General features: G+C 49.6%; 1 protein-coding gene across 1 annotated transcript; it reads right to left on the bottom strand.

Moving 5' to 3' along the window:
• Nucleotides 1–281: 281 nt before the first annotated feature.
• On the bottom strand, nt 282–12700 carry LOC103824337 (ATP-dependent RNA helicase DDX19B). Its single transcript, XM_009099593.4, has 12 exons — nt 12566–12700; nt 11599–11647; nt 11180–11233; nt 10192–10327; nt 8279–8371; nt 7585–7687; nt 6522–6636; nt 6188–6365; nt 4978–5215; nt 3801–3963; nt 2511–2702; nt 282–2106 (listed from the first exon to the last, which is right to left on the bottom strand). Exons 1-12 carry the CDS (start codon nt 12620–12622, stop codon nt 2045–2047), a joined length of 1440 nt encoding a protein of 479 aa, XP_009097841.1. The 5' UTR covers nt 12623–12700; the 3' UTR covers nt 282–2044.
• Between the last annotated feature and the right edge of the window lie 8812 nt (nt 12701–21512).

Here is a 21512-nt window from a genome sequence, read left to right as displayed (position 1 = left end):
TTTTCTCCCTCAGCTCTCCTTCTCTTCCCTTCAGAACTGTTCTGGGGAAGATTTTAGCAGCAACTCTAAGCCCAGCACAAGAAGCATGGGGAGAAGAACAATATTAACTGACCTCATTTATTGTGTGGCATTTAACAAACTTCTTACTTTTAAGAATCTTTTAAGAATTTCAGCATTAAAATTCTTTCACAAATATAAAACTTACCAGGACTTTTGGCTGAGAATGTCCTTACTGAGGCTTTTAAACACCAACAAAGCATTCAAGCAAGAAGTCAGCAAAGTGATAGTTCAGTATGTGTTCTTTAATTCCAATTAAAAGTACATTAGAAACAGCACACAGGACCAGCAGCAGCTTCCATGACATGTCAACCCAATACTCTGCTGTCACCAGGTCATTCAACTGTACTAGGAAAGTAGGTGATTAAATCAAGTCTTCCACTCCACACGCAAGCACTCACTCACCTGCCACTTTAAATAGGATTCCAACAGAATAAAAATAGATACACCCCAGAATACAAAAAGTTTAATTTTAAGCTGGTTTTTTTTCTTCACTAAAGCCTTTATACAAATTGATAAAAGGGTGCACAATTTCCTAAAATTTTAGGTACATTTTAAATGAGCCTTTTTTTACTTGGTAAAAGGATCCATATTCCTGTCTTTGAACAGAATATGATGGCCAAAATTGCAAAGAAAACAATTCAGTTTAAATTTACAATTTATACATTTGTTTTGACATGATTCCCACGCTGAGTAGCAGGCCCATGGCTGCTCATGCATGTCCCATTTCCCCCCAACAAAGAGCTGTGCACCCTAAGTTCTGGTTCAGGAGCCTCCTCCTGGAGACTGGGCTGGGGGAACAGCCCAGAGTGTCCAACTGTGTGCACAAGAGTGATCCCAACACACAGGAGGCATCATTCTTCCTTCTCCAGGAGCTGTGAATTGAATCCTTCCTTCTCCATGGAACACCCCGGGGCAGGGACCAACAACCTATTTTGCACTATGGAGCACCTCCCACCTGCAATTTGGCTGAGCAATTTGACTCAAAACTCTGGTACTGAAAGGTACTGCAACAGGTAAATTTGGTGTACTAAGGGTACATTTTTTTGGTCAATCCAGGCTATCATGATCTGTTTGTTCTGGATGGGTGAAGCCCAACAGCTCTGTACATTACCCAAGCTGAGCTTCACAGCATGGTGCATTTAATCACATGGTGAATTTCATTCACAGAGGTGAATTTAATCAGGCAATCCATTAGTACAGTTCCCTTCATACTGCCCCTCCCACCCCCCCACCCACACCGTAGCCAGGTTAAACACTTGGGATGAACTTCTGTACTGTCACCACCACCCACGTCACAGAGAGCGGCCATCCCAACAAATCCAGGACAAAGGAAAAGAAAATACTGCCCAGCAAAGCGACACGGCACCTGTGTTTGTGAGCAGGAGCTACTCGAGACATTCTCAGGACAATTTATGGAAGGAAAAGCAGGGCAAATCCATCAGAAAGCCAGAAATGAGTCTTAAAGAGCTCAGGGGAGCGCCAAAGAGAATGACATCCTAGTTTGTACAAGTTAAGTATTTAGCCAAAAACCAGCTGCCTTGTTTGGGGTTTTTAGGTTTTCTTTTTTTTAATTTTTTTTCCTTTCCTTATGTCCATTATATATTCAGCTGTTGAATTTAAACTGATCAGCTTAATGCTGCCCATTATTCCAATTAAAGATGATAATGGTTTTTTTCCTTTTAAAATTTTAGGTATTCCCTATTGCCTCTCTTTTGGCAAGTGTATTTCTCAGAATTCCAGAGATCATCCCATTTTAAGGCTAAACTAAGAAATGTTAAAAGCTTCTGTAAACATTTCCTCTTCCTCCCCATAGTTGCACAATTTGAAGTCCAACTGCAATTTTGAACATGAGGTAATTTTTGTGTACTCATATCTTGAAGAGTCCTTTTCGGGATGAGCCGAGAGGCTGTGCCAATCCAAATGCTGATCCAATTGTAGTGGGAGAGCTTCCACAGCAGGGCACATACCAGTTCCAGCAGCTATTTCAGTTATTTATCTTCTCAATTTCATCCAAGTCATCAGTATCCAATTTGTTTATCTTTTTGTCTGGGAAAAAAGAGAAATAGGTCAGATTTTGTAACACTGAGCAGAGAAAGGAGTGCTGCTGTCCTCAGCTGGACCCGAGTTCTGGTTTACCAGGGAATGTCTAGTCAGGTTTTAAAAATACAAATTAAAACTATTTCCTTTTATCAAAGGCCCATCTGGGTACTCCAGTGCTACCCACCCCTGGAACATCCACTTCAAGGACAGCAAACAGCCTGATTTATTGTGCTCCTGTCTGAGGCAGCAGGTCACAATCCCAAGTGATGCTACACCAAACACTCCTGCTGTGCTCCTCTGCCACCTGTTTAAGGCTCAACAAACACCCTGAGACCTGCTCAGCATCCAACAAATAAAATTCTGCAGTGATTCAACATCTTGGAGGAAGGAGAAAGCCTGAGGGTACGTACTGAAATGTTCCTGGATTCTGTTGAGAATGTTCATGCTGTGCTTGCTGTCCACCATGTTAATGGCCAGCCCTCGCTTGCCGAAGCGGCCGGTGCGGCCGATGCGGTGCAGGTAGGTCTCGTTGTCTGGATTGCCATCCTTGTCCACAGGCAAATCAAAATTGATAACAACAGAGACCTGCTCTACATCAATCCCTGACAAAAAGAGAGCATCAGGTTACACAACTTCACTTACATCTTTTTGCAGCAGGAACAGCCTCCTCACACTGAAATGGAGCTTTTCCACAATATCCTCACGGGGTGGAAATAAAAACTATTGAGCCGTTAAGGCAGGGTCCCACTGAAACAGCCAAAGGCACTTAAATATTCTGGAAATTCTACCAGCACTTAAATATTTCAGAAACTCTCTCCTTCCTTGCAAAGCTCTGAAGATCACTTGTTTTTTTCCAAGTACGATCCTGTCTTAACTGTTTCAGGATGTCAAATTACACCAGAAATTGCTACTGGGATAGTGAACTGGATTTCACTGGTTTTCAGTTTTCCATACTTGGGCACATGTTCACTGCAAACCCTGAATTTCAGCACACAAGGCAGGCTTGGTGCCAGACTCTCACAGGATGGACTCTTCCATCTCCAGCAGCAGGAAGCCAACAAGCAATCCTGTGTCTGCCCACAGGCACACAGTGTAAGGACACCAATTTCTCCCAACTGGAACACCTGAGGATGTGAATTCTTCCTGTGAGCTGGCCACGGGTATGTGTTATCTTAAGAAGTTCTGCTTCCAGCCCTCCCTGTGTAGCCTTTTTGGGCTACCTAAAAACAGAGGCCAGACAAAATAAAAGGAATAAAAAGTGGGTGTATTTACTGAAGGGCCTTTAGGTACATTTCGGGCAGACAAGGCCAGCCAGAGGCTACACCCAAAAATGGACCACGGGTCACAGGTTTTTACTCTTTTCTAAGTTTGATTCATTTGCATATTGGGGGTTAATGCTCCAATTACAGCTCCATGTAATGAAGTCATTTACCCCAGGTTGGCTCCCCCAGCTCCCTTTTGTTTAATCTCTGGGGCCTGAGGCAGTGAGGTGTCCTTGAGTGCCAGGCTGGAGAGGAATTGCTGTGTCTGCCCAGAACGGGAGAGCAGCAGCTGGCACTGCCTTGGAGTTTGGAGTGCTGCACCAAAGAACTGTAGGGTCACAAATACATGAAACATATGAAAGCTAAAACCCTAGAGCTTCACCTGGCCCCATTCCTCCTAGAGCATCACCTAGAGCATCACCTGGCCCCATGTCCTACCTCTGGCACAGACGTTTGTGGTCACCAGCACCTTCTCCTTGCCCTCCCGGAAGCGCTCGATGACGGCCGCTCTCTGCTCCACCATCATCTCCCCGCTGAGCAAGGCCACCTGATGGCCCTCCCTGGACAGCTCGGCCGCCAGCCACCCCGCTGTCTTCCGAGTCTGCAACACACAGCCAGCCCCACATTTGAGACGGGGTTCTAATGCTGGAAAGTGACAATGAACCTCTCTGGGGGCCCACTGGAAGCTCTGTGGCTGCTCAGTTTTTGTCTCCCTTGCAAACTGTATCAGACGGAGGACAATACACCTCAGGCACCACAGGAGCCCCTGATTAATAACACACATTTTCTTTGTGCTCTGCTGCTTGGATTTCACTCTACTGGAGACTGACACTACACATATACACTGAAAACCCATGAAACTTGTCACAAAACCACAACTATTCAGCTTGGAAAATTGCAGGGTCAGACCTGAATGTAGTTGTGAAATCCCACAGAGGCTCTGCACAGCCTTGAATTAAACAGTTTTTTGAGCTCCAATTATGTCTTGAGACAGCCTAAAAGCAAACTGCTGCAGCAAATTCCAAACACTTTCATCCTGTCTGAGCTCACTTTGCCTGGCTGTTTGGTGCTGTCAGCACTGATTTTCCCCTAAAAATGATTATGGCAGCTTCCAGAAAAAGAAAACCAAGTCTCAGTATGATTCACAGTGAGATCCCAGAGGTGTATCCTCAATTACCTGAGGGAAATGAAGTCCAGGAACAGCACTGTATCAGCTAGAGAAGCAAAAGACTTCACACTAGAGAAGCAAAAGACTTCCCAATCCCTCATTATGCCTTATTTTCATCCATTTTCTAACCCCACTTTTTTTTCCTCTTCAGTTCAGAGTTTTGGAATAATGTGCATTACTCTGATCTTTGCTTCAGAGGACTTCAGGGATAACAGTGACCAGTCAGAAATAAAAAAGTCCAGTGCTGTCTCTTGGATGAACAAACCCAGGGAATCAAACCAGCCAGCGCTAATGTGGCTTTCAGGATTTCACTCAAAGAATGGAGCAGAGAAGCCAAAAAGGGCAATTTTGTTCTCAGTTCCTTTCTGGAAACCATGTCTGGCTTGGTTTTAGCACTTGCAGACTCTGAGGGGGTCACTAGGACTAACATTCCCTGGAAGCACTCACATGGCAGAAGATCATGGCCTGGGCAATGGTGATGGCCCCGTAGATGTTACAGAGAGCCCGGAACTTCTCATCTCTGTTATTGCACAGGACATAATACTGCTTGATGGTGTCCAAGGTCTCCTCCTCGCGCTTCAGTTTGATAATGTTTGGGTCAGGAACAACTTTTTGAGCAAACTTCCACACAGAATCCTCAAAAGTGGCTGAAAACAGGAGCATCTGGCAGTCCCTGGGGAGCATTCTGAAAGAGAAATAAGTAGGGCTCCCACACAACTCTATCTTCTCCTGATATCCTGATGGAATTCATGCTACAAGCAAAGGAAACCCATAACCCTGGAACCAGTTATTTCATTGGCTGGAAAGACTAAAACCAATCTTACCAACCCATGATCACTCCCTCATGGATCACAGGCATCCAGACTCACCTTCTTAAAGAGGAATAAACCCTACTCCAGGACAGGATTTTTATTCTGTAAGGTGGCCAAGAAGACCAACAGCATCCTGGCCTGGATCAGGAATAGTGTGGCCAGCTGGAGCAGGGAGGTCATTCTGCCCCTGTACTTGGCACTGGCAAGGCCACACCTTGAGCACTGTGTCCAGTTCTGGGCCCTCAGTTTGGGAAGGACGTTGAGACACTGGAGCGTGTCCAGAGGCAACGAGGCTGGAGAGAGGCTGGGAACACAAACCCTGTGAGGAACCACTGAGGGGAGCTGGGGGTGTTTATCCTGGAGAAAAGGAGACTCAGGGGTGACCTTATCACTCTCTAGAACTTCCTGAAGGGTAGTTGTGGTCAGGTGGGGGTTGGTCTCTTTCTCCAGGCAGCACTGACAGAACCAGAGGACACAGCCTTAAGCTGCACCAAGGAAATATAGGTTGGATATTAGGAAAAAGTTTTTTATGCAAAGAGTGATAAAGTTCTGGAATTGTCTGCCTGGAGTCACCATCCCTGGATGTGTTTAAAAAAAGACTGGATGTGGCACTGGGTGCCAGGGTTTAGTTGAGGTGTTGGGGCTGGGTTGGACTTGATGATCTTGTAGGTCTGTTCCAACCCAGTAATTCTGTGTGATTCTGTGTGAAACTGATTGTCATCCCCTGACACTGTGCCCCTATGAACGCCCTGGACTAGAGCTAATCTGTCATTTCAATCTTGTTGCTTCACTGGTGAGGACACCAGTCCCGACTGCAGCCCCACTGTCCCTGTGTCCCTCTGTACCTCTGAATGCGGATGCTCTGGTCCTGGTGGCCCTGGGTGGCGATCATCACATCTGCCTCATCCAACACGAACACCTTGATCTTCTTGGGATCTATGAATTTCAGCTTGGAACACCAGTCCAGCACGGTGCCGGGTGTGCCGATTACGATCTGCTCCGAAATCTTCTGTCCTCTCTCCACTGCCGAGACAGAAGGAAGGGCTGCTCTAGGGTGGCTCTGCAGACAGGGAAATGTTTTGGCCCTCTCTGACCAAGCCATTTCACCACCTGACTGCTCTGATACGCATGAGGAGCATCATTCCCTCATTCCTGTTTGTGGTGTTTCCTCTTACTCACATTTGTTGCCTCGGACAGCATATGCAAGTTTCAGCTCCGGGTAAAAGTTTCCCATCTGTTCAATCACTTTTCCTGTTTGAAGTGCCAGCTCGTATGTTGGGGAAAGGCACAAACACTGGAGGAACAGAAGGATAATGAGTGAAGTGATCAGCATCCAGGGCAACACTATCATACTTACTTTTTAAAATCCCGGATCAAGTTTTCTTCAAGACAAATATGCAAGTGGCTGAACAGTTTCTCAACCATCTCATGAGGAAATCTGATTTAAAAAGTCCCTCTCCAGGCATTGTCTGCTCTGCTGTCACAATTACCTTCTCTTCCACCCCAAAGCCACTTACCAAATCCCCTTCAGCCTGCACTATTTCTCTGATTTAAGTCCTCCCAGAAAGATTTAACTCCTCACATGTGGGAAATGGATTTGTAGAAAATTCTCAAAGTTTGATAGAAGGTTCACATAGTATACATTTGTATGTAAACTTTAAGATAAGAAATGTTGACTTAAAAATGTTATAAAATAGGATAAACGTTGAGAGAGAAATGGAATGAGAAACAAGTTTTAAAAAATTACTTTATAAATAAGAGTAGATGTTTTGGAGAAATAGAACTATGAAAGATATATTGTAGTAAAACTTATGGGGGTAATGTTAGATGATTAGTTTAAAGGTATTTGTAATATGCTGTGATAAAAGCTGATAAGCTAAGAAATGTTTATAATGTATTGTAATTAAGAAATAGTTAGCTTCTGATTGTGATAGTGTGAATTATAACATCTGTATTATCTCACCCTTACACACTCACAGAGCAATGGCCTCCTGTGTGATACATGGGAAGGACTGACAAGAACAAGCTTTGAGCAAAATCCACATCTTTTGCACTGAAGGCATTTTGATAAATCCTCAAACCTCCACCTCCTTTAAGCAGTTTAAAGAAATAACACCATGGTTCCATCAAGCCATGAATTTAAATGTGAAGGCCTCCCAGCAGCTCAGGTTCCTCACTAGATGGCACTGCACAGCCAGGGCGAGATGCGGATGTGCCATGAAACAGCCACATCCCAGTTTACCTGTGGATACTTGTTCCCAGGCTCAACCCTGCTGAGCATGGCCAGGACGAAGGCAGCTGTCTTGCCGGTACCGGACTGCGACTGCGCGATGAGGTTCTGCGGGCTGGGGGTACAGCAGGCACAGCTCAGAGGGTGAAGCACCATGGTGGCACCTGAATCCTGTCACATTTATACCTGCTTTGGATCGATGGCCAACCTGACCAGCTACGCTCCATGGGGCAGGAATTTCTTCCTGCCCAACACTCTCCGTTGACGCTTCTCAATTATGGACATTTGGAAGGAGAGCTGTGGTTTTCTCTCAATAATTTCCCGTTTCACACGTCTTCCCCGGTGTCTCAGTATCTCACATGTTCCAGCTTAGGGTTGTGGAGAGGAAAATCAGCACCTCAACTACTCCTACCCACCCAGGATTTCTGAGCCATTTCGTATTATTTCTTCCCAAACTAATGAGAAAAATGGCAACAACCTCCCAAACCCCACAGCACTGCATGCTCAGTACCAGCCCCAGGAAAAGGACAAATCCAGGGCTGCTGTCACATAGTTAATAACCATAGAAACACTGTGACATGGGAACCCTTTCTCCATACCCTGAGAGTTTCTCTATCACCCTCCTCCCACCCAAAACTCAGGAGCAGCACACTGAACCTTTCAAATCCTTCTATTCTGGTAGAGAGTAGGAAGAATGTGTACATACGGTTCAGCAAGCATCATGGGCAGGGCATTCTCTTGGATCTTAGATGGTCTGTTGAAGCCCATGGCATAGACTCCTTGCAGGAGCTGTGGTTTCCTGAAAAGAGAAATTTTTATATCATGACCTATTTAAGTCCATCTAGTTTTCACTTGTGCACAAAAAGGTGAGAAAAACCCTTGAGAAGACATCCTAGAGCTGTCCCTGCTATATTTCCACCCATGAAACAACTGTGGTCAGCATCTGGAACCATAAGTGACAGCAGGAAGTCCAGACGGGGAGCTTTGCAAAAACCCCTGGATTTATTAAGTCAGCCTGCCTGTCCCAGCTTGAGGGCAAAGCCTGTGTCTAAGGCCAGCACTGCTTGTTCCAAGGCAGCTTTTCAGACAATCCAGGAATCACAGAGCAGAAAGTGTTAATCCTGTCCTTCAGGCCAGTCCCATTTCCACAGCCATGCCTAATCTTGGTGCCAAAATTATCACTCCTTGATGACTCAAGCGTGGGACAAAGCGTGAGGAACAGGATGATGGGATCATGAGATCCTTACAAGGACTTCAGCAAGTCGTGTGGATTCTGTACTACAGCTGAGCGATGCTAGCTCAGGTAAATGACATAATTAGCTAAGTTTGCTGTGGCTACACCTTGTGATCTGTGGCTGCAAGCCAGCCCTCACACCCAGAACTGTGTGGTGACACTGCTGGCCAAACTCTAATCTGCTGCTTTCTCTCCAGGGAGCTTTCTGCTCTCAGCAGACACTTGTGTAGACAAGGAGACCCCAGAACAACCTAAATCTGGGTTATGGTGCTGGAAATTCTCAGCTGATGACCCCCAAGTGCTCCCTGGATGCTGTGAGTGCTGTCAGCAGGGCTCTCCTTTCCAAGCAGGTTACAGGTCTCCTGCCCACATTTCCCACTGCAGTAACTTCCCATTCAACACAACATAATTTTGCAAAAATCCTGTATTACTTTCCAACGATGGCTAGAACAAAAGCTCTTTGAAAACGTAACCTTGTGCTACTCCAAGCAAGGACAGACAAAGCCCAACTCTGCACCAGTTGCCAAGGATACCCCGAGTCATAACAAAATGAAGACTCAATTAGGCTGGCTGTCCCTGTCATTAACTCCCTGGGACTGTTTGCCTTTTGAAACACAGGAATGAATTAGTCTAACAGGCACTGCAGGACCTCAGCTTCTTTTAAGAGACATTCAACCACAAACACTAACAAAGCATAACCTCCTGGCATTTCATGGGGAGAAGGCTCTTTAGCTCCCATTTTGCTCCAGAGCTTGTAGAGCAACAAACCTGAAATCAACACAAGCACAACAATCCCAACAGGAAGCACTCTTCAGCATATTAGTACATATATCCATCAACCATGCCCTAAACAGTTATCATCCCTTGAAAGCTGCACTGGTAGAGGTTTTCAAAGGCAAGGAAGTCAGAAAATACCGGTGTCTCCAGTACATAAATCCAGTGCTGCTGGAAAAGATAAGCTGTTCCCTTTGTGCTGTTCACTGCTGTTGTTTCAGATGGAAACCCCCCACCAGGCACCCAGATAAACCAACTGTCCTTGCATTTAAATAATACAAATGATACACTCACTTATTAATGACAGGCTGGCAGTAACCTGATACACAAAACCATGTACTTTTACGTGGTATCTCCTATGCCAGGAGGACATGAGGAGAGGTTTTTTTTCAGGACATGAGGAGAGGTTCCGACTACCTGATGGGCTCCAAACTCACATCTGCTCTGGCAGTTATAGCAAAACTTCTCTCTCTCAGAGATTACAAATAAGGCTCCCCATGACATGACAAACTGAAAAATCCAGTTATAAGGGAGCCAATTTAATATATCTGATCCCAGGATGTGACAGCTCCATGCAGAGAAGGCTCTGGCTCATCCCAGCAGGCACTTACAGACGCAGCTCCTCGAAAGACTTGACAGAGTAGAGGGGTGATGTGGGGTCCCTTTGCAGCACCTCCACCTGATTTGTGGTGTCAACCAGGTTACTGCGGATCAGCTTGTTCAGCAAGGACTGGGCAGCTCTGTCCTCTGGGAAAGGAGGTGGAAAACATGAATCCATCAGTCACAGCCTGTTCCAGGCCTCGCTCCCACTGAACTCCTGAGCCACTTAAAAGGGACAAAATCCCTCCAAATACTGAAATTCTTCATTAGAGTCTAATGGCTTGAAGAGTCCAAACCTCCTGGATGAGACATTGAGAGATCCCAGAGATTCCCCCATTTAATACCCAGGAAGACAAATCAAATGAGCACTGTTCTAAGGGGGACTTTAACACATCCAGATGTCTGCTTATTAAGACTCTTTAAGCTTAGCATCTACCTGGGACAGGGTAAGGCCTCCTCCTCATGTGGACAGACACCTCCCAGGGTTCTATTTTTAAGGAAGGTTTGAGGATAAATAGTACTTTAAAAGATTTCAGAGCTGAAACACAAGGGTTGAGGATAAGAGAGATCTAAATGAGGTTAAACTGCTGCACTTTGGGGTTTTGCTACTAAATCTGTTTCCTAAAACCACCTTCTGGAAAGAACGTGAGCCTTCACCCACCTCTGAGCAGCCACTGCATAAATGCAACTTGTTGGTTGCTACAGCAATCCCAGCTCCAGGTTATCCAACTGCTCCTGTATCCAGTCCTGCCTTGAGGATACTGCTATCCCCTTATTTCTCTCCACTCTAATCCAGTAGTCTCCCAAGTTATTACAGGACACAATGCCTTTAAAAGTGTTATGGAGGAAGGACATGTCTTACAATTAAGTCCTTGGGGCAGGATACAAGATCAGCGGTCCTGAGACATAAGGCAGACTTTAAGTATATATTAAATCAATATAATTATAATTAAATTAAATTAATTTCCTTGCCAAAGCTTTTTTTGGGAAGACACTTACCCTTCTCCTCATCCTCCGTCTTCTCCACATTGTCATCTGCCTTGACAACGGCACCTGAATGGGAACAGGTTGGGGGGCACAGGTGAGCTCAGGCCTCAGGGACAGCCCACACCCCCAGAGCTTTGGAACATCCTGGGAAAAGCTACAAACAGCTCATTTTCCTGAGGAGAACTGCCCTGCTCCACTGCTGTGCAGAGGAAACCCAAGCACCAGCTCCAAGTGCAGTTTAGCAACCATGCCAAACGATTTTGCTCACACAGCTCCCTGAGACACCAAAATATTTAGTCTGTGCTGCTGTTTAATCTCAGCTCTTCTGGAATCTCATGATTTATCAGGAATTTACTTTGGCAGCAGTGCTCTGAACCCCCACAGGGAAACACTGCCCCCTTTCCAAGCCCATCTGAGCAGCTGGAACTCACCATTGGCATCTGGTTTGGTTTTTTCATCCTTCAGGTGTAAAGTGCTCAACTAGAAATGAGGAAAAACACAAAATCAGAGAAATTCAAATATAGCTCCCTATATTTTAATTCCAGCCAGTAAAACCTGAGCTTTGGATTTATCAAGTATTGTACAAACCCTGCACAGCTGGAAGGGATGAAGACACAAGAAGAACTTGGTTTCAGTAGTTTTAATACAACTATTTCTAAGCAGGAGTTTTAACAGAAATACAAGTTTTTTAAGCTGTAATGACAACACAGGGAAGGGGTTGTTTTCTGTCCTGTAGCCTCAGTAACTCCCCAGTAACTCTGCTGATGGAAAATGGGAGAAAATCAGTATTCCAGGATGGAAACAGGATCTGTGCCCTGTCCTGGCCGGCACAAACTGCCCCAGGATGAGTTTGTTTCACCATCTGAAATGTGCAGGGAAAGCAGCCCCGAGGGTCTTCCCCACATCCTCAGTAAGTGTTCTGCGTCCAAGCACAGAAAAAACAGAAAACAATTTTTCTGAGGTACAAAGTTACACCTTTTTATTAAAAAATATGAGAGAAAGAAGAATTTTTTTGGATGCTGGAAGACAGAGCTGAGGCTGGGCGAGCGCCTGAAGCGGTGCAGCGTCTGAATGGAGGGTGAGGGGGACCGCAGGGACGCCTTTGCCTTTGGATACGCAAAAAAATGGATGAAGGCGAAGAAATTTTAAAAATAATGGTAAGCAAGTAAGTAAATAAATAAATTGGGGGTTTTGCTTACAAAGGAAGAGCCCAAGCCCAGGGACAATCGGATACCCCGGGCCCTCCCTGCCCCCATGGCAGAAAATGGGGCGAGAAAAGGCTTCTGCGATCGCTGTTTCCTGTGAGGAGGCGGCGGGGGCCGCGCGGCCCGGGAGACCCCGCGCCGCTGGACCGGGCCGGGCCATCCCGAGCCCCCGCGGGCCCCAGCGCGCACTCACCGACTCGGCCGCCGCCTCCTGCTCGTCCACGGCCAGGGCCCACGAGTCGGTGGCCATGGCCGGCCCGGGGTGGCCGCAGCAGCCGCGATGGCGCCGGGCGGGAGCGGCGCCTGCGCGCCCGCGGCACCACCCCGACACCGCCCGGACCCGCGAACCGCGGCCGCGCACCGGCGTTCCGGGGGCAGCGCGTTCCGGGAGCGGCGGGGAGAGGGGACGGGGGATGAGGAGTGACATCGAGGGTCTGAGGTGGGGAGAGGCTGTGACTGACCCTGTGTGGCCTGAAGCTGTGAGCCTGTGGGGCTGTGAGCCCTGTGTGCTCTCTGAGGCTGTTAGCCCTGTGAGCCCTGTGTGCAGTGTGGGGCCGTGAGCCCTGTGAGCCCTGTGAGCTCTGTGGGGCTGTGAGCCTACTGCAGGTGGGGCGCTGAGCCTATGTGGGGGATGTGGAGCCCTTTGTGCAGTGTGGGGCTGTGAGCCTGTGGGGCTTGAAGACTTGTGCAGTGTGGGGCGGTGTGAGCCCTGGCAGTGTGGGGCTGTGAGCCGATGGGGCGTGCGACCTATGTGCATTGTGGGACTGTGAGCCCTGTGCAGTGTGGGGCTGTGAGCCCTGTGATCTCTGTGGGGCTGTGAGCCCTGTGCAGTGTGGGGCTGTGAGCTCTGTGGGGCTGTGAGCCCTTTGTGCAGTGTGGGCTGTGAGCTCTGTGGGGCTGTGAGCTCTGTGAGCCCTGTGAGCCCTGTGGGGCTGTGCGACCTCTGTGCAGTGTGGGGCTGTGAGCCCTGTGGGGCTGTGAGCCCTGTGCAGTGTGGGCTGTGAGATCGGTGGGCTGGAGCCTGGCCGTGTGGGGCTGTGAGACTGTGATGTCGTGGGGCTGTGAGCCTGTGCAGTGTGGTTGTGAGCTCTGTGGGGCGTGAGCCTGGCAGTGTGGGGTGTGGAGCCTGTGATCTTGTGGGCGTGAAGCCCTGTGAGTGGTGGGGCTGTGAGCCCTGTGCAGTGTGGGGCTGTGAGCTCTGTGGGGCTGTGAGCTCTGTGAGCCCTGTGAGCCCTGTGGGGCTGTGAGACCTCTGTGCAGTGTGGGGCTGTGAGCCCTGTGGGGCTGTGAGACCTCTGTGCAGTGTGGGGCTGTGAGCCCTGTGCAGTGTGGGGTTTTGAGCTCTGTGGGGCTGTGAGCCCTGTGATCTCTGTGGGGCTGTGAGCCCTGTGCAGTGTGGGGCTGGGTGCTCAGGTCCCCTGTATGTTGAGGGGCACTGTGGTCAGGGGCCTGGTGCCCTGAATGCTGTGGGGCTGAGATCAGGACCCCGCTATGATCTGGGTGTCAGCCTGTGTCTCACATGATGTGGGGCTCAGTCCCCTGTGTGACATGGCCATCCCTGGGGGTCAGGCCTTCCATGTGGGGTGGGGCTGGGGCTGTTCCCTCTGTCTGGTTTGGGGCTGGGGGTCAGGCCCTGCCGTGCCATCTGGTGTGAGGCTGCAGCTTCTGTTTACCATAGAATGGAGTCCCTTTGGGAGCCAGGACTAGGGGAAAATCACACAGACCCTGTGACATTTGTGAGGGAACCGCAGCTCCATGGAGGTCTGTGGAACAGGGGTGGAGGTGAAAAGTAGGAGAATGAGTCATGGAGGTCTAGAAGTTACAGGAGCTGCAAGAGTAATTTCCGTCCTGTCTCTTGCTGTAGGGCAGGAGCCAGCTTAGACTTGGTATCAAACCTGTTCTTTAAAGGTCCTGGAATAAAGAAGAGTAAAAGGGAAAGTAGAAATGAAAGAAGTGTGGAAAGAGCCTGTGGGATTTCTTCGCTGGGCTGCTATTCCCTTCCTTGAGCCTTGTTTGACAGAGCAGCTCTCAAGGATGGTCTGAATTTGTGTTTTTATTCCATGCAGCAGAACTACTAAAATGGCCAAGCCTGCATGCATCAGCTACAAGTTCCCAAACCAATGATTATTTCCCTGACTCAGTATTCCCCCTCCACTTTAATGGAGACACTTCATTTGTTCCCACAGCCTAAAGCTTCCAACTGAGCTGTTAGTTCTTTCTGTGCTGAGAAATTTTATCCCAGGCAGGGCAGGACCCTTCACTGCGGCTCTCTTCACACCAGCCATGGTTGGTTTTTTCCTTAAAACTAAACCCTGTTATTATCAAATATTATCGTCTGACATTTTTCCATCTAATTCAGTTTCCTGCGTGGAGGTGGTAGCCCCATGTCCCTCAGTCTGTGGGAATCCTTCCCCAGCCCCACTCGTGAACTTTGGGGTCTGTATTTGAAGCTGTATTTGTGGAGGTGACATCATGGCGTTTTTTTTCCATGGCAACAGGAGGATGCTGAACACTGGAGCTGAATGCAAGGAAATTTTCAATGGGAACAGAGCAGGCAGCCAAAGGCAACTCTGAGACATTAATTAGTTAATTAGGGTAAAAATAAAGATGAATGTGGGAAATCTCAGAGGCTGACGGGCTCATGCTTCCAGTTTAATTTTTTTTTCAGACACGCCTCCCATAAACACATTTAATCGGGACTAGTCCCATTTTAGAGAGGGGAAAACAGAGGTACTTAGAAGAAGACAACTGTGATCAGGCAACATTGCTTGGGGGCAGATCCTTCCAATGCCTCCCTTCTGCTCCTTGACCTTGGCTGCAATCATTCCTTGGGATTTTCAGGGCTGTGCAGCCTGTCAGTGAGGTGTGACTGCACTGGGTGTTTCTCTGTTCTGTCCATGAGGAAGGACTTTTCTCCTCGGTCTCCAGAGCAGGGATGGGCTCCTGGAGGTGTGGGTTTCCTGTTCCATGTAGGGTCCTTGATTTTGCTGGAGACTCTGCTGTCATACAATTACATATTTATTCATTTAAACATGAGATAAATATTCAGATTCGTTTAAATAAATGCTTATTTATTTAAACCAGCAGACTTTGGCTGTGTGGAATGAGAGAGCTCACAATGGTAGAGATTGAATGGTGGAATTCAAATGAAATTACCTCTGCTCCTTACACCCCAAACAGGTCAGAGTCTTCCTTGCCCACACACAAACCTGCTGCAAAGAGGAGGAAGAGGAAGAAGAAAAGGAGGAAAAGAAGGAGGAGAAAGGGGAGGAGGAGGAGGCAATCCCTGCCCAGCCCTGTGTCATCACTTTTTAATCATCACATTCTCCCCACAGAGTGATTATTTGTTTCTTAAGAGCATTCCAGGCTGAGGGAAATGGCATTTACATACAGAGCTCACATGGAGATCATGGGAAGTGCTCGTTGCTGTCCATCCAGCAGGAGATTTGGTTTAGTATTGTTTTTTTGATTTTTTGTGGTTTCTTTTTTGTTTTTTTTTTTTTTTTTTGTTGTTGTTGTTTTTGTGGGTTTTTTTGTTTGGTTGGGTTTTTTTGTTTGTTTGTTTTTTGTTTTTGGGTTTTGGTTTTTTTTTTTTTTTTTTTTAAGTTTTTAGCCCATCTGAATCTCCCAGCACAAGAGCACCACACTTGAACACTTGTGTGAACTGGGTAATGAGCCTGGAAAGCCTGTCCTATGCTTGGCCAGTCCCAGAATCAACCCAGGCATGAACCAGGACTGAAAATCTTCCTCTGTGGTGGTTAGAGGTGCTGCTGTTGCCCGGCCCCAGGTGGGTAAAGCCACAAGCTTCAATATGGCACTTATAGTGACCTCAAATGATACTTTTAGCTTGTCCCCTCCCCGGTTTTGCCTCATTTGTACCCATCCCATTCCCCACTGCTGGTCCTCATCGATGGCGGGGTGTCCTGGGCAAAGCCAGCCTGGAGAAGATGAGAGGAACAAACACCAGCTGGAGGCCCCTGTGAGCTGTTCTGGGCAGCATTTTTGATCACTGTGGTAATGCAGCTTCAGCATCAGCACCAAATATTAATTCCCCCCCAAACAACTCCATGTGTGTCTTCCTGAGGTCTCACACTTGCCTCATCCACCATGTCAGATGCTGCTTTATCTTCTAAACAAATACCCTGGTGCTACCACATTTGTTGGTTTGAATCCCAGGATTTCTCCTGGCATATGTTATTTTCTTCCCAGAAGCCACAAGCCCTGGTAAACAAACGTTTACAGGCACTGGGAACACGGGACCTGCATTTTTCCATGGCTGACTTATTTGTCTGGCAAGAACCATAAATTCTGGAGGGTCAGGGCTGAAGTCAGCCCTGGGAGCTGGGCTTAGGAAAAAAATATTGAACAGGCATTTGTTTGTGGAGTTTCTTGCCATTTCCTCTAAAACACATTATTCTTGGGGAAGATGATGGATTATTAGGGGTGTCACATGTCTGGTCACCCTGATCCTGCAGCGTAGATGTGTCCTTGGAGGCCAGGGGGAGAAAGAGGAGCTTTACCCTCAGTGTGCTCTGACCCAGGCTTGGTGTCCAGCTCTGCTTTGGGGCAATGTCCAAGTCTGTGTCCCCCCCAGTTGCCTCAGTTTCCCCTTTCTACAAATTGTTTTTCCTGGGTTTAAGTGTAAGTTGCTCAGGGCAGGGACTGTATTCCATCAGGGTCATCCCTCAGTGACAGCATTGCTCCTGTGGGGAGGGTCCTTCTAGACCCCCATGGGTGGGGGCTGTGGTTGAGGGGCTTGGGTGTTGCTGGGGAGGAGAGGGTACAGGAGCTGAGATGGAATGGGGGCAACAGCAAAGCTAGAAGAGAGATCCAGCCTAGGGCTGCAGAGGAGGCCAGTGAGCAGTGATGCATCCTGATTTTTGGGGGCTTGAGGATGCTTCCTTCCTTTGAAAGAGAAAGGGGATGACAAAGGTGAATGCGGTGGGTTCTTCCCCTCCCGGCAGCTGCTGCGGAAAATCCCGGGGAGATAAACCGTGGGAATGGGTAAGGGGAGTTTCAGCCTCTTTTTTCCACCAGCCTGCCCAGCTCAGGGGCATCTCCTCCACCCGGATGGACTTCGCCCCTCGCCCGTTCTATCCCCCGCAGCCCCCGGGCTCAGGAGGGGAGCGAGGGGAGGGGGAACCGCCAGGGTGTTCGAGGGGATTGTCATGGTTACCTCCCTGACAAAACAAATGGCTCCACTGGGTGATGATGATGGTGATGGTGATGGTCACTCAGACAGCTCCGGACACCTTGAGTCAGCGGTGGGGGGCGAGGGACCCACCCTCGGGATCCAGAAGCCCCCCATCCCAGGGGAGCCAGACACCCTCCCGGCTACGGGCAGAGCCTCCCCGCCGGGGCACATGTTGCTGCAACCCGTTCGGTAAGACCCTTCCTCGCCCCCCCGGGACTCCCCGGTTTCTCCCAGCCCCGCTGCCTGGTGGGGAGGGTCCGGGGGGTGAAGCCACCGGTTGCTGAGGTGGCTGGTGGTGCAGCGCTTCCCCACCCCAAGCCCCGGCGCTTGCTCCTCTCCCTCTCTCCCTCCCTTTCCCTCTCTCCTCATCTCCCTTTCTCCCTGTCTTCCAGAGACAGCGCTCCGCAGCCGTGCCTGTCGCCTTCGGGATTTCTCCTGCCCCTCCTGCCCTCCCCAGCCCAGCCGCAGAGGGGCTGGAAGAGTGGGTGAAGTTGCTCCAACCCTCCCATCCCTTTCTTCCTTCTCCTCCTCCTCTCTCCCAGGAAAGGTAAGAAAAGCAGTGGCTACTCTCCAGTTGCTCCTGCACCTTTTTAGCTCCGCAGGGGTGGGTGTGAGGGGTGTGTGTGTGTGTCACTTCCCAAGGCTGTGCACAATCCCAGCACAAAGCTGCTCACTGAAGAGATCCCTGTCATAATATTTGTGCAGGCACAAGCCCACACTTTGCAAGCTGCTGCTTCCCAGCCTTGCTTTTTCCCAGCTGGATGGTGAGTCCTGGAACATCCCATTCCTCCCCAAAATTTGTACAGATTCAGTAGTGACTGTGTCCATCTCTGTGCAGGCAGAGGACAGGGAATGGATGGGGGGATGATGCTGGGGAGATGGGCTGTTGCTGTCCTGGGCAGCCAAGTGGGATAACCCATATGTGGACACACTGTTTGGGGAAAGAGGAGTGACCTTGGCAGGGTGAAGGGGGCTGATCCCCCCAGTAAGGGTCAAAACACTGAGACCTGGCTGGAATCCACCACACTGGCTGGGGCAGGGCAGGACAGGGGTGGATGGAGAAGGGCTGCGCTGCTCCTGGGGACCCTGTGTGTCTCCTTGGATCTGGATGCACCCCAAGCAGGAAGCAGGCTGCCTGGTAGGTTTAGCCTAGCTGAGGGGTGTCTGGGCCAAAACTTCCCCTCTGGCTCAGCCTGGGGATCTTCCCCCCAACTGTGAGCCCAGCAAGGTGGGGGTTAACTAACCCTTGTGTCAGAAATGTGTGATTAACAGCTCTAGGAAGGGGCTTGGGACAGGAATCCAAGTCTGTGACACCCAGCTCTGGGGCCAGACTGATGGTCCAAGACACTTGCCCGGGTTATGGCTGACAATCCCCAAAGTCTGTCTCTGCCAGGGCGGTCAGTCATGTCCCAGCCTAGCACTGTGTCACCTCAGGAAGGAGGACCTGGCTGCTTCCACTGGGCTCTGGCAGGAGAAGTTGCTTCCCAGCCTTTCCCCAGTTTCCATATCTGAAGCCTCATGGTGTCCTTGGGGCCAGCAATCCTTGTCACTGCTGTGGCAGTGGGGGCCTTTGTTGTCATCCTTTGGGGATGCAGTGGCCGTTTTCCTGGTTTTCCATTAAATGGGATAGTCCACTTGCAATTTCAGGCAAGGGGAGGCTGGAGATGGGAGTACAGTTCCTGTAGCTTTTGCTGAGAGTATCTCACAGGTCTGCCATGGTGGATCCATGGCTCTTCCAGATACAACAGTGCTATGGGTGCTCTTTCAAGCCCCATTTCCTCCTCTTCCTAGAGATATTCAGGGCATTGATCCCAGTTCCCTGCCAGGTTTGAGCCTTGTGCTTTGGGAGAAAGCAGCTGGAGGGCTCCTGCATGTCTTAGTCATGACCTGCAGTGATGTGGGTCAGGTAGGTGAAGTCAGGGGTCCCTCAGCAGCTCCCTGAGCCTTGCTGCCCCTGAAAACCAGGGAAAATTCCCAAGGATGAGTCTACTTGAGAGCCCTGAAAGTTTGGGAAGTGCAAGGCTTCTCCTGTCTTGGATTTGCAAACAGGAGGGAGTTTGTTTCCCCGTGGAGATTGCCCAGGAATGCTGATGGGAGGCTGTGGTGCAACAGGCATCCTTGGCCAGCTCTGTCCACCTGCACATCTCCAAAGGGCACTCCGGCTGTCGTCATCCCAGCGAGCCACTGGATGTCAGTGTTGATTGAGACAGACGACGTGGAATGAATATTTTACCCAGCTGCAGAAAACCAGGCGTCCTCTGAGCAGTGGGGATGTGCCCCAGGTCTAGCTTGGACCTGGAGGCGAGATCTCCAAGGGAAGGCGCTTGTGGCCTGTCGGGGTTACAGCAGGGCCGGGCAGTGATTCACCTGCTCAAAAATGCGTCTGATGCAAGGTGTGACACCAGGGCCGGGCTTGACATCGCAGCCTTCCTGTTCTGCGGGGCAGAAGCAGCCGGGCTGCCACTGATTTCTGCCCTTCAGGCAACAGGGCTGGGTGGAGCTGTGTCGGGTTTTATCCCAGCTCCTGCTTTGACTCTTCCCTATCCTGTTGTCAGCTGTGGATGCCGCAGATCCTGTAGTGTGGTACAGCTGGGACCCTATCCCACTCCTGGGAGTTGGGTCCTGCCAGAAGCCAGGATGTGTGCTCACAGTTTTGCTCTATTTTCCTTTTCAATGCATGAAAATACACTTCAGAAGAGCATTACTCTGCCCCTGCCTTTACTCAACGTGCTCAGACAGATTTTTTGAGGGCACATCAGTGCTTAGAGACACAGACAGACACCCAGAAAGCTCCAAGCAATGCTTCAGTCCCCACCCCCATTTTTCAGGCACGTTAACACCTTTTCCCATCCCATAAAATCCAGCTCCAGCCTCTCGGGAGTGCTGGGACAGACGCTGCAGCCCTGTGAGGGGCTGGAGCCTGTGCTCCATCTCGCAGCCCTGCGCTCCCTGCTCGTCACCGGGACGTCGCAGCTGCAGCAGTGCCTTCCCTGTCAGTTGGGCACAGGGTTTGGCTGAGGGTATTGCCTGCAGTGGGATGATCACACTTCCGTGTGTCCTTCCCCTCTGTGGCCAGGAAGAGCAGTGGATTGTCATGGAAAGGAAGGGGTGGAAAAAAAGATCGATCCAGTAGCACCCTGGTGTGCCAGATCCAGAGCACAGCTGGCCAAGGGACAATGTCTGTCCCCAGCCCTGAGGTACTCCCTAGCTGATGGGATTACAGTGTATTTTGAGGGCTGAAGGTAGCAACCCTCAGTGGTTTCCCTTTTTCATGGGATGCCAGATGCGAGATCGGGAGGCACCTGGCCAGCTCTGTGGGATGGCCCCCTGCCTGCTATGTGTGGGAGGCAGGACACGTTTGGTGGCAGTGAGGGGACATACTGAGGACTGGGTGTGTCTAGGGGTACCCTGTGCAACGTTTAGCTGTTGGTAGTTTTTTTGGGATGCAGGGTCCTGCCAGGTCCCATCCTGAGAGTCCAGGCCCCGTGGCCTGAACAGAGACTGAGTGCACATCCCAGAGCAGCAAAGGTAGGATGGGGAGCAGGCAAGGGGCCAGTGCCGAGCTCCTGGATGGCACAGGGGAGAGATTCCAGCCTTCCCACTGCTCTCCCTCACTCCTGCCTTTCTGCTGCTCTCCCTTTCCATGCTGCAGATGGCGTTGGTGACACAAGCTGTGTGAAGCAGCCCCATGGCTCTGCTGGCAGCATCCCCTATCAAAGGGTTTTTGCCAGGAAGATCCCTCTGAGCCCTCCCTGTCCTTGTGGGGCCGATTTTTTGGCTGGCACAGCAGTGAGAGCTGATGAGAGAGCCAGGCTCCTCTGAGCCACCTCTGAGCTGCAGGAGAGGTACAACTTTCCTGGCTGGATTAAACAGGACATGGCACAGGGCTGTGCATCTCACAAAGGGTCTCTTAGTGCTTGTTCTGGCCCAGGTGATGCAGAAATCC

This window comes from Serinus canaria, chromosome 21, assembly GCF_022539315.1.
Source record: "Serinus canaria isolate serCan28SL12 chromosome 21, serCan2020, whole genome shotgun sequence".
NCBI lineage: Eukaryota > Metazoa > Chordata > Aves > Passeriformes > Fringillidae > Serinus > Serinus canaria.
Note: the sequence above shows the minus strand (reverse complement) of the source record. Positions and strands in the feature narration are given on the sequence as shown.